Raw genomic sequence first — 13,617 nt, 5'->3', positions numbered from 1 at the left:
GAGAGGATGGAGAGTGATGGAGGATGAAGAGTGGTGGAGGGAGGGGGAAGATGTAAAAGTATATTTGTGGAATAAAACGGAGTGAGGAGTGTTACTGGATTGATGGCAGTGAAGGAGTTACAAGAACGGAATAAGGACGGGAGTGTGAATAGAGACGGGACAAAGGGCATGAAGCAAAGTGTGACTAGGAAATAACAGGTAAGTGCGTTACAGAAAGAGGGTGTGAGACTTGAAGAAGGGTGAGAGGGGAGGCTAAAAGAGTGTGAGGACTTGGGGATGAGTATGAGAAGGTGCTGAGGATTAAGTATAATGTAGGTAAGGAAAATAAATGTGAGGGAAAGTTTGGCTAAAAAAAAAGATAAAAAGAAAAGAAAGTGAGGCTGAAGGATGCGAAAGAGATGGAGGACTGGGGAGAATTAGGAAGCGTGAGGAGGCAAACGTATGAGGGGGAGGAAGGGTGTGGGTGGACGAAGCCTTGTTTATGCCATGATGGAGGGTGTGGACAGAGTAAAATTACCGTGAGTGATGAGATCGAACGTGGGAGGAGGAAGGAAAGTAAGAGGGAGTGGAAGAATGTAGGAGGAAGGAAGAAAGTAAGAGAGAAGAAAAACGTGAAAGATATAGGACAGTGGGTGGAAAGAATGAGGGATGATAATGTGAGGGACATGGGAAAAAAATGAGGAGTTTTGTTGATAAAAGGGAGTGTGCGATGAGGGAGGTGCGTGAGTGTGAGAGTCGTCGGGGAGGTGCTGTATTTGAGAATGAAGGTGTGTGTGTGTGTGTGTGTGAGTGTGTGTGTGTTGTGTGTGTGTGAGGGAGAGGGATTGTGAGTCGGTGTAAGAAGGTAAGGAGAAGTGAGTTGCTGTGTTCTTAAAAGCACAGGTGTACGAGGGGGTATGCGTATGTGTAAGTGGCCATATGAATGAAGATTTGGGTATACATAGGGGTATCTTGGAATGCGTAAGTGCAGGTGTGTGAGACAGGTATGCGAAAAAGGAGTGATGAAGGGGAGTAGGCGCTGTGTAGTGTCTTTTGAGGATTTCTGAGGCGAGAGAGGGAGAGAAATGAAAGACGGGATTTTAATAGTGATTAGAAGGGATGAAAGTGATAATAAAAAACATCTTCAGACACAAAGAAATTCATTGCCTACAAACCATGGAGGAGAAGGTAAAATTAAAAGGTTATTGATTAAGCAAAATTAATAAAAGAGGAAAAGAGTGAATGGAAAACAGTCCAAGCTCAAGGAGAGTGGTATCTGAAACTAGTGAAATAAAGAGTTGACTGTAAAGGAAGGGAGAATGGAAGATAAAGCAATGGAGAAAACTTTGAAAGAGACAGTCAGAAGGAAGGTCATCTCTGATATGAAAAGAATGGTACGAGGAAACGGAAGGAATAATGAACTAATATGACAGGGCGAAAGGACGATAAGGTGGAGGCAAGATAGGTAGACAGATAGAAAAGGAGAGAGAACAGTAAGGTAGTGGCAATATAGATAGATAGACAGATAGATAGAAAAATAGAGAGAAATATATTATGTGCGAGGTAGGAATACTTGAATAAAAAATGGTTATGAAAAGATACAAGTCCAAATGTAGAATATGAAAAAAAAGAACTGATTTAACAGAATGATAAACAAGTGGTTGAAATGAAGGTGTTTATAAGGATGTCATTTATCACACTTTATTCTCGTTATTACCGGGCAATTATAATTAGTTTAGGGGGAGCAATTTAGTGGTCAAGGGGTTAATGAGGGTTATATTAGCTGAACATGGTCGTTTGATGGCAGCGAGAGAGAAAGAGAGAGAGAGAGAGAGAGAGAGAGAGAGAGAGATCCTCGGAATGAAAAGTGAAGAAAGTTCATTGTTCAAAAAGAAGACTGAATATATAAGGTGAGGTTAGGTGAGGTTAGGTTGGATTAGGTTAGGCTGGGTTGGATTGGGTTGGGTTAGGTTAGGTTGGGTCGGGTTGGGTTGGGTTGGTTTAGGTTAGGTTGGGTTGGGATTAGGTTAGATTGGGTTGGGTTAGGTTAGCTTAGATTGCATTAGGGTAACTGTAGTAGGAAAACTATAATCCACAATTAAGTGAAAAAAATACTGAAGAAGAAAGATGACAAAGACTAAGTAGCCGGCGAGGGTAGAAGAAGAAAAAAAAAAAGTAGCGAAGACTTAAAGAACATGAGTAAGGGAATAGAGTGTCTTAGAAGGAAGCTGACGAAGGCGACGTAGGGTCTGGGCTAAGAACTAAAATTCTCGAGACACACCTGAGATGGGCTTACCTTTCGAAGTCGGTGAGACGGGAAGAATCTCTGAAGCCTTTTGCGAACGGGTTACTGTCGATCTTCAGTTTCGTGATCTGTGGAGCAATAATAATAATAATAATAATAATCATAACAAAAACCATCACCACCACCTTCACTGTCCCCCATATCACCATCATCATCACCATCATCATCATTTTCCTTTCCTCCCACCCTTCCATCACGCTTATCTTATCAGCGAGGGCGCGGTTGGTTGGATCTGCCGCCTATCAGCCAATCAGGTCGGCGCTCCCTTGGCGGCATCGGCGTGAAAACCAATAAGGAGTTGGGTTTCATCAAGTATTCAGTCGACGCGGGATGTGAGGCGCAGGGGGATTGGTTAACGCGATAAGGAGAGAGAGAGAGAGAGAGAGAGAGAGAGGAAATGAATGCCTTCCTTCTCAGTTTCTTTCAATTTCTGTTTAATGTCTTCCTCCTGTCTTTCACAGCCACATCCCTTCCTCACCCCTCCATCACTCCACTTCCTCACCTTGCCACAATACCCCTCCCACACCCCTCCACTGCACCTCACCCCACCTCCACACCCCTCCCTCACACTGCTTTTGCACCCCTCCTTCACCCCATCTCCACACCCCTCCCTCACCCTGCCTTTGCACTCCTCCTTCACCCCACCCACTCACTCTTCCCTCACCTCCACTTCCACACCCTTCCCTCACCCCACCTCGTCAGCCATTCCACCCCACCTCTACCTCTACACCCCTCTTTAACCTCATCTCCACACCCCTCCATCACCCCACATCAACTTGCTTCCCTCACTCCACCTACTCATTCCCCATCAGTCTCACATCCATACCCCTCCCGAAGCTCATATCCACTCATTTCACTCATCAGCAGTTCCATACCCCTTCACTCCTCATGTCAGTCATCTTCTCACCTCTGCTATAACTCTTCATATCCTTCATTACTCCATTTCTCACCTTTCTCCCGACTCCCTCCACATTTCTCCTCTCACTCCTTCATATCCCTCACATTCCTCCTTCACTTTTCTCTTCATCATCCATTTCATTCTTCACTCCTCCACATCCATCTTGTCTCACCCTCACTCCTCTTCACATTCCCTCCATTCTACACATCTTTGTCTTTCCCATTCCTCCAGTCTCTTCTTCACCCCCGTCCACATTCCCTATCTTCTCCACATTCCACATCCCTCTCCTCCTGTCTCTTCCTAACCCCCTCCACATCCCCTATCTTCTCCACGCTCCACATCCCTCTCTTCCACATATCCTACCTTCTCCCCATTCCACATCCCTTATACACCCTCCTTCTCCCGCATATCATCCCCACCCTCCCTGTCCCCCATCACTCCCACCCCCTCCAGTGATGGCTCTAGGATCACCTGATATCACACACCATTAAACACTACACACGTCTTCTGATAGTGTTCTGAAATGTGTGTGTGTGTGTGTGTGTGTGTGTGTGTGTGTGTGTGTGTGTGTGTGTGTGTGTGTGTGTGAAGGCAGTCGCTGAGTATGTGCACAGGTGTACATTCGTGTATAGTGTACCTTGGCATGGTGATAGAAAAGAGAGGAAGTGAGAAAATGTGGTATGTGTAAGTTAGACTGGTACCAGGAAAGTAAGTGGCTGCTCCTACGAAAGCCTTGCTATAAAACAGGAAGCTGAGTACAGATGCAGCAAGAACACTACATAAAAAAAAGGATTATTACCATTTTTAATGTATTAATGTCAGATATTGATACGGCGTAAGTATGAGAAGTTAGAAGCAAGAGTAGCAGAAACGGGACGGCTGAGAACAAAAACGTGGATTGAGCAGAATGGGTAGAACGAAAAATGTAGAGATTAACGAATGATATGGACTTAGGAAATTTAGTGATCAATGGGTAGGAGAGTATGATTTTAGACTGAATGGCCAGGTAGGTAAAGAAACATGACTGGAGTGATGAGAAGGGATCGTGTGAATATAAATTAGATGTGAGAAACGAAGTATGGACGATGAGGAAGGAAAGTAACTGACGAAAGGTGGAAATGAATGCAGAAAGTGTACACAGAGATTTACATAAAGTTGCACTCATTTTTCTTTTACTTGATGATTGCTGGTACTACTTCACGAGTGTTAAGGGCGATATTTTATTAAACATATTTATTTGGGGTTCTTTCGCTTATCAGGAGGCGCCGAGAATTCCTAAGGTTTGAATGACGATAAATGAATGGAGGTGTGACCGATTTCGCAGGCCAGACTGCTGATTGGTCTCGTAGCTTTCTTTTTCTTTCGTTTTTCTTTAGTCTTATTTTCTTCCTATCAATCGCTAGGAAGTCGTGGTCAATTTCTGCTGTTGTGATGAATGTGTGTGTGTGTGTGTGTGTGTGTGTGTGTGTGTGTGTGTGTGTGTGTGTGTGTGTGTGTGTGTGTGTGCAAATATGATAAACATTTATTTGTAAATATTATTTTTTAAACGGACTGTTACAATTTTACTATATCCTTGTGTCTTCTGTCTTGCGAACTGTTCCATACATCAATCTTTGCTTTCAGATTTACATAGATGCTTCCCTGTTTCCCACGTGACTCTTCCACAGTCATTCATAGTGTCCCTTCCCCTCCTCACCCCTCTAGCCACACCCCTACATCTCCCCACAGAAGCATGCACGAGCAGCTGTCACACCCTCCCTCACCCTCTCCCCAGCCCTTCTCTGTTTGCCTATGTAAATATTAATTATTCCCGATTAATTATGGCTTTTCATTACGCTATACATCTCTCACTGGGTAAACATCTCACTGACGGACGGGGCTGAGGGAAGGGCGTGGGCAGTGTCGCATTTAAGTCCACGCAGATGAGGGCCCCAAAGAGCAGAGTTTGTTTATGCAAAATACGCGGATCTTCCTCTGCTCTCTCTGCTTTTTTTTTTGTGGCACGCGTCGCTGGTAGGATGTGGCTCTAATGCGCTGTAAACCGACGTGTGTGTGTGTGTGTGTGTGTGTGTGTGTGTGTGTGTGTGTGTGCCGGTGGCCTGGATTCTTGTGGATTAACAATGTAGAACTAAGTTGCGTTTATGTATGGTTTTTATGTTAATCACTTCAATTCCCTGATTATCGTTTGTAATTAATTCTTGTACCTGCCAAACAATTTTACCTGCTCTAGATTACTTTACTGATGAAGGGGTTAATGAGGGCTCTATTGAACCCTACAAATTTAATAAAGAAATGGAAGAATAATTTTTTTGGATGTAGACAAAATAAAAAAAAAAGTCATAGGAGTGAATGGATTACCTCATACTACTATACTCCCTTCACTTTAAGTTGGCACAGATTTTCTTTCTACTGGATCTTAGTTCACGTTCTTCGACGGCAGAATAAGACAATGTTACATCTATACATCCTTTTATGGCACTTTTTCGTGACTAGCATCATATTTTAATGCTAATCTACTGTTACAACTCGGCATTCATGATGGAGAGATGGCAATTTTAGGCCAGTTTAAAGTGAAAAAGACATACATATATTTCAAGGCCATACTAGAGTAACTAATAACGTAATAAAGGACAATGAAACTAAAATTATTTCCATTAATATTATCTGCTCTGAATATTTGTTTATTGTAAGAACTGGCTAATACCTTTTGTGAATACGGGCCCTGGGTGTATTTATAAACTTTCTCATGCTTAGCTTGTGTATGGCATTGTAGGTATATATACTGCCCTCACTTACACAGCTACCAGGCACTTGACAATCGAATTAGAGGGATTTATAAAGTGACAGAATACAAAAAACAGAAATATATATCAAATCACGTAAATTTTTTAGAGATTCGTTTCATATTGTAAATTGGTTAGGATTCCTCGGTCCAACTCTCGGTAGCATAGAAAATATCGTAGCGCCTCTTTTTCGGCGATTTATTTTGCACATGATACCTTTTTACCCTCATGTACGTAAATGAGGCAAGGTATGTCGATCGTAGAAATATATCAATAGCACAAGAGAGAATATCAAGGTGCAAAATACATAAGGAATTGCTAAGATGATTTTGCCACGAAGTTTTCTAAGTCCTGTAAAATGGTTTGTGAAAGTGGGCGTGAGTGATTGGTGGGCACTCCCTGGGGGACTCCAGTAAACGCATTCCCGCCCCGGTTGAAGGGAATCGCGGGGACCTCTGTGGTTTCAATATACGCGGCTTCATCCGGTTAAACTTGTGCGTCAGTTCTGTCTATGTTTATATGTTGGTTACGGGACGCTCAGGGCGGAGACACAGACAGCCTGAACACAGAAAATTTTCGCGGTTGCTGGCGTTAGTGATCTCTTTGGCATCTGAGTACTGGCATTGTTTTGTATCTTGCTGCACTAGTGACGGAAAACAGAACGGGAAAAAAAAATCACCAGCTGACTTGAACGACAAAAAACTTAATACTGTTATATTTTAGATAGACAGGTAAATTAGACAGACAGATGGACAGAACTGGTAAGATATTGTCCTTGGATATAGTGAGTGCGGATTATAACCCATGCTAAACATCTATATCGGAGCGCGGTGATCACAGTGGGTATGAAGATCTTGAGTCTCACGCTGATGTTCCGAGTGTACGGGAATAATACACTCACAATACACCCCACAAGGCTATCCACAAGGTACATCATGTGGACCAGGTATAAATGACACGTTATCACACCGGACCCTCCCGCCACAAGGTGTCCCATTGATAAGCCAGCGGAAACGAACTCGTCAGCTGTAAAAGAGAGTAGCAGTTCCGCCGGCCATCCTCTAATACGGGATTAATCATAAAATTATAGGTCATTAAAATGCTTGACGGGTGGGCTGGCTGTCGGGGTGGCGGCGTCCCTCACACCTCGCCATTGTTATGCTAATGTGGGACAGTTCCGGGCGAGGGAGAACGGTGGGGTGGGGTGGGGTTCCCTGCGGTGGGGTGAGGTACGATGTGGGGTTAGGGGGAGGGGTGAAATAGGGGGTGAGGTACACTGTGGGGTTAGGGGAAGGGGTGAAAGAGGTACACTGGGGTTGTACGAAGAGGTGATATTGGGGATGTGTAGAGCAGTGAGGGTAGTGGGGTTATGGGAAAGGGTGAAATTGGGAGAGGTACACTGTGCGGTTAAGGGGAGGGGTGAAAATGGGGATCTGTGGAGTGGTGAAGGTAGTGGGGTTATGGGTAGGGGTGAAATTAGGGGTGTGTTGAGTAGTGAGGGTAGCTGTGTAGGGTAGATGGGGTTCTGTTATCGACCCGAGTAGGATCTGTGAATATAAGATGAACTTCGTTGTGGTTTTATGGAGTGAGGTGAAGTTGAGGCTGTGTAAGGACGAGAGGGACTGGAGTAGGGAGTGGTCCTGTAGGGTAGTAAGGATTCTATGGGGTGGAGGGGAGTATAAGGGAGTAGGATGAGGTCTAGTGAGGGAACAGGTAGCGATGTAAAACACAGAGGGGAGGGTTGGGTGGGGATGCATATGGCGAGAGAGGAAAGAGAGTAGTATTGGATAGGATGAGGTTTTGTGGGTTGGAATGGGGAACAGAGGGATGTAGTGGGGGTTAGTGTGCTTGTAGGGGATAGGGTGAAGTAAAGAGGGGAGGGATGGAACAGGGTTTGCAGGGTGGGAGGAGGGGGGAGGAGTGAATGAGTGGAAAGGACGAAAATAATTACATGATGACTTAGTGAAGTGGGAGTGAAGTGAGTTTGAAGTGGGACTGAAATAAGATGTGGTTGAATTTTACGGTTTAATAATATAATCCCACCTCACCTGAATCTCCTGTTAACCTGTCACCCCCGCAGGTATCCTCTCACCTTAATTTCATTTGAGGTCACACACAGCAATTTATGTCAGCAAAACGGTGACGGTAATAAACGGCAACAGCAATAAACAGTGGCGGTAATAGACGGTAACGATAATAAACGACAAATGAAATAAACAGTAACAGCAATAAACGGTAGTATTAATAGACGACAACGGTAATAAACGTTAAATATTAGAAAAGATTATAGTGTCATACAGGAACATTAATGAACGACAATGGGAATAAACGGTAACGGAAATAAACAGTAACAGCCATTTTTTACCAGTAGAGGCAAGGCGACCGTAGTCAATGAGAGAGAATAAAAGCCTAAGAAACAGATGCATTACAGGATCGAACTAGTGAGCATTCAGAGAGGGCATACCTCCGTCAACGCCACTAAAATATATGATTAATTGGTGTAAATCCTCTTTCCTACAAGGCGACAACTTTCACGGTCTCACATGGTCACTTAATTCTACGGTTTTAGTCTGCCCTTTTACACAGTTTCACAGAGTACATACCTCAACCAGAATTAATAAGATTTATGATTTATTCCCACATCCTAATCCGATCCCACCTCAAATCCTAATCAACTCTTCCTTAATCCACTGCCCACCCGTCCACCAGATTTAATTGAAATTCGATAACCAGTTTTTGAGATATCTTGTACACAGACAGACAAACAAGCACAAGTGATATACAATCCTCCCTCCAACTTCGATGGCGGGGGTAAAAAATGAAATAAATCAACAAATCTCTTTATGTTTTGAACCCGTGTGTGCAAGACAAGACCAGGACCCCCCCCCCCCTCCATTGGTGCATGCAGCCACTAGACCACCAGCCCCCACAAGGTATGGCTGTGATCAAAAACATAATCCAAAGCTGGTGATTAGCTACATACATCTAGGTCACACGATCTCTCTCTCTCTCTCTCTCTCTCTCTCTCTCTCTCTCTCTCTCTCTCTCTCTCTCTCTCTCTCTCTTTCTCTCTCTCTCTCAAACACACACACACACACACACACACACACACACACACACACACACACACACACACACACACACACACACACACACATTCACACCAAAACGCAGATGTGATTAAGTTACGCTGGTCTCCGCTGGGAAATCCGCGTACATTATCCTCCGTTACGCTGAGTGTGGCGCCATTGAGAGCTACGCCAGCCTGCCAAAGCCCGTGACGCGTAATTGTCGGAAAATTGGAATTAGTTGGATTAAAATGGAGAGTTGACGCGGGCGGCTGTGTGGGACGTAGTAGGGAATCTGAGTCAGTCCCCCCTTGATATAACAGTAAATGCTCGGAATATCAGTGACACTCTCTCTCTTTCTCTCTCTCTCTCTCTCTCTCTCTCTCTCTCTCTCTTATTATGCATGAATCTGAGGATGAGGAGGGGAATCACTCTCTTCGTCCTGAATGTAACACTAAACACTCATAATGTCAGTACTCTCTCTCTCTCTCTCTCTCTCTCTCTCTCTCTCTCTCTCTCTCTCTCGGGGGGGAAGGGGGGAGAATGGGAGGGGGAGGCTGAGGGTTCCATTCGATAGAGCATTGATTAGTGTCTGTGTGGAGTGATGTGTGTGTGTGTGTGTGTGTGTGTGTGTGTGTGTGTGTGTGTGTGTGTGAGAGAGAGAGAGAGAGAGAGAGAGAGAGATGCTTAACGATGTAAATAAAGAATATTGAAAGAAATAATGAAAAAATCGTTAGGGAAAACTGAATGAATTATGACTTGCTGCAATGGGTGATGAATGAAGAGGAAAGGGAGTGATAGGGATGAAGGGGGAGGGAAAAGGGGTGATGAGGAAGGGGGTGGAGGGAGAAGGGTGATGAGGATGAAGGGGGAGGTAGAAGGAGTGATGGGGAGGAAGAGGAGAGATATATGTTAGGAGGAGACTGGAGGGGAGGAATGTTGTGGGAGGGGTGGAGGGAGAGGAGGAACGATTTGAAAGGGGGGAGAGGGAGGGGAAGGATGATGTGACGGGAAGGGGAGAGAGGGGTGGGAGGATATGAGGAGAGGGGGAGGAAACGGAAGGTTGATGTGAAGGGGGGAAAAGGAGAGGGAGGCATGATATGAAAGGCAAGGAGGGGAGGGGGACAGGTGATGTGAAGGGGTGGGGAGGGATGATGAGATGGGAGGGGAAGGACTAACGCAGTAGAGGGATGGGTGATACGGAGAGATGAAGAGGAGTGATGGAGAGGAAAAGGTAAGAGTACTAGAGAGGACTGGGGAGGGAAGGTGAGGGGTAATGGAGAGGAAAAATTAATAATATATAGGTGTGATGATATCGTGCTCTCCGTAAATGGATCCAGTGCTCTATCTGAATACTAATAAGGCAAAAGTACTCCTAAGCCTCTTATTAGTTTACGGCAAATTGCATATTGGATTGCAAAGTTATTAAGCGCTAAGCACCACTCACGGTTATCATTCAGTCTCATTCATTATGTGTTTCTATTATTCACTAGCACTAAGCCCCCTTTTATTGCATTAGTAGTTTCTTTATCGCATTCCGGCTGCCACAAGACAATTTTATTTTGATTAGGGAGGAAAATATATCTCCCTCAACCTCTTTACTATCTCTCCCCTTAGCTGAAGAAAATCTAATGGCTGTAACAAGAAGAAATTATAAAGTCGCCGTCGTATTAAATTATGTGATGTTTCGAGGTAATTCTTGTAGCCAAAAAATAAATAAATAAATACGGAACTATACTCCAGCATCTAAGTTAGTTTCCTTGTTCACATTTCGCCCGACAGATGGCAGGCTTGGCGTTACCCTACCCATCACGTTCTGTTTACTTTGTGCCTTGCTTTATTAATTACCAAATGCCAGTACATATCACGACCTGTATTTAATAAACAGTGACCCTATTATAAGCCCTATTCAACCTCGCCCTAGTGTCGTTATTATGAACGGAGGCAAACCAGTCGTGCTTAGTGTGTTGGAATTAATTTTACGCCTCTTCTTCGGTGATTTTTGGCGTTTCAGTCCTCAATAAGGACTCGGGGGGAGAAACTGGTGGCGAGCTAGTACTGCCGTAAGGGTAGGCAGTTTAGAGCAGAATGCATAATAACCAATAAATTTCATCATGTAGTGAGAACCTACAAGTCCCCGCCAATGGAAACAAATGGCGGACCTCGGATGAAGACCATTTGGGGGAGGCGTGGCTCAATCGGTAGAGAGGTGGCCTGACGTTCTAACGGACCCAGGTTCAAATCCCCGCTGGAGCAGGGAACAGTTTAAGGATTTGAATTTCATTAAATCAGGCTTTACTGATCTTCCAGAAGACCCGCCGACATGTTGTAAAAATACCCCGGCTAATACCAATACATCAGTCCTGTATGAGACAGCCCTAGCATGTATTCAATATGGACGGTGGGTGTTAGTGCCGAAGTGGTGACATGTAGAGGTGTATGGTATGTAGGAGGACTGCTGGGCCACGATAGCAGGCTGTGAAGCCTATGCCCAGAGTCGGACACATAAAAAAAAAAAAAAACTCACTGCTCATTCTCCCTCCTGTTGAGATTATTATTTTTTATGCTAAGGAACGCAAGCATTTATTTATTTTTCTCTTTATTTATGTTTCATTTTTCTGGCACTCCTTTATATTTTCCTCAGCTAGAATATGAAATTGATTTTTGTGTTCCCCATTTTCGGTTTCCTCACTTAATATCTCTTAATATTTCACCGAGTGTGGTTAACAGCTATAATACTATCAGAGTATTTTCACAGCAGGAAATATTGTCACAGCGATTTTAATCAACTTGTACTCCAATTTTTTGTTAGCTATTTAAAACTTTGTTAGTGGCCAAAAAAATAAAAAAAGGCACCTTTTTGATCGGGTTAAAAACAGTGAAACAGCAATAATAATAATAATAATAATAATAATAAAGCGCTTGTAGCGTGACTCACCAATTGGTTCTGGTAGGCGGTGACGGCGGTGAAGACGGTCTCCGAGAAGAGGAAGGTCTTGTGGTCCTCGAGGTCCAGGTCCGCCACTGGTCCCTGGCCGGAGTCATGTCGGCGGACCAGGTGGATACGAGGCTGGTACCGGTGCATGGAGTTCAGCACGATCTGTACAACGCGAGCCAGGTCAGTGATCAACCATTCATCTCAGGTGTACAAGGTGGTCTATATATTGTACATCCCTTTATTATAGTCCATTTGTACACTCCTCCCCACTATAGTCCATCCGTACACCCCTCCCCACTACAGTCTTTTCACTTCAACTTGGCCCAGATTTTCGTCCTCTGTCGGCTTATTTCACGTAGCTCAGTGACAGAATAAGATGGTATTTTGGCTCTACATCCGTTCCATAGCACTTCTTCGTGACTAGCATCATACTCTGGTGTTAATACCTTGTTATAACTCGGTATTCAGGGTGGAGAAGTGGCAGTTTTAGGCCAGGTTGGAGTGAAAAGGGTATATCGGTTAATTTTTACCTGATAGGCTACCCCAACAAACTGAATAAAACATAAGAAGAGAATAACTGCAGTAGGCCATTGACACATACTAGGTAGCTCCTATAAAACTGTGACTAACCTTGTACAATAAGACAAAGATAGCAAAGACAAGGGTTCTTCCCATCCCCTCCAGTACTAAGGAAAGACTGCATGAAATTCGTTGAGTCTTAGTTATGAGGTATACGAATGAGTCTCCTTGGTATCTAGCCATATAATTCCTCCTTTCTTATTGCATTTAGCCATTAGATGAGCCAAGGAGGGTTATGGGGGTCTTCTTCAAGTTAAAACAAAAACTTCGTAGCAACAGAATTTTCGTGACCAAGTCCGCACCCTTCATTCAGATATTTAGGCTAAACGTGCAGTCATTAGGTAATAACTCACGTGTCCATGTTTGTCCATCTCGTTGTTGGTGAGTTTGACCTTCTCGAATGACACGATCTGCTTCTTGAGTTGGTCTCCGGTGTAGGGGGAGTCCGGGTGAGCGTAGAGTCGGTATGGCGGTGGCGGGTCAGCTTTGCCGGCCACCAGCCAAGACGAGCGGTGGTATGCGTACCTGAGGGGGAAAAACAAGCCCTTACTGTACCTGCTTACCTATTGAAAAGTTATTTGTAAAATGCACCCATTGTAGTATGTCAGAACCTGTTGTATACTTTCAGCAGCTGTGTACCTTTCTGACTGTTGGTGCAGCTTTAAGGTCGCCAGACGTGATTACTATTCTTTGCATCACAAGGGTGGCAAATAATGGCTGTAATATAACTTAATGTTCTCTTTAAAAACTGTGGGCATTTAGGCTGATTGATATGGAAGAAAACTGTAGGAAATAAGCTGTATCGGTCTTCAACACGAGGGTATTTTCCCCCAGGCACGCCAACTCCACCGAGCACAACGCCTCTCTCGATACCATAAATATTCATTCACGCACCCATCCAAACCCCCATTGTCAGATCTGATAAGCAAGTCTGGCATAAAGCCCTATACAAGTGTATTATCACCTTATCGTTTATAGATATCAGAAATGCGGTATAAAAGTTTTTCAGTGGCAGTTTTTATTCTTTTGTAAGTGAAAAAAAAATATATATAAAATACTATGAAAAT

The 13,617-nt window shown here is 44.0% G+C and overlaps 1 protein-coding gene across 1 annotated transcript in view; it reads right to left on the bottom strand.

The window, feature by feature from the left end:
* LOC145414519 (uncharacterized) overlaps positions 1-13,617 on the bottom strand; it is a 239,615-nt gene that overhangs the window by 29,811 nt on the left and 196,187 nt on the right. The window contains exons 4-6 of the mRNA XM_080284042.1: positions 12,904-13,075; positions 11,972-12,133; positions 2,276-2,352 (exon numbers count right to left, since the gene is read on the bottom strand). Coding sequence (XP_080140168.1) covers positions 2,276-2,352; positions 11,972-12,133; positions 12,904-13,075 — 411 coding nt within the window. The remainder of the gene's footprint in view (positions 1-2,275; positions 2,353-11,971; positions 12,134-12,903; positions 13,076-13,617) is intronic.

This window comes from Coenobita brevimanus, chromosome 100 (genome assembly GCF_032717465.1).
Source record: "Coenobita brevimanus isolate Jiangsu-jjx chromosome 100, ASM3271746v2, whole genome shotgun sequence".
NCBI lineage: Eukaryota > Metazoa > Arthropoda > Malacostraca > Decapoda > Coenobitidae > Coenobita > Coenobita brevimanus.
The sequence above is the reverse complement of the archived record's forward strand: the minus strand, read 5'-3'. Positions and strand labels throughout refer to the sequence as shown.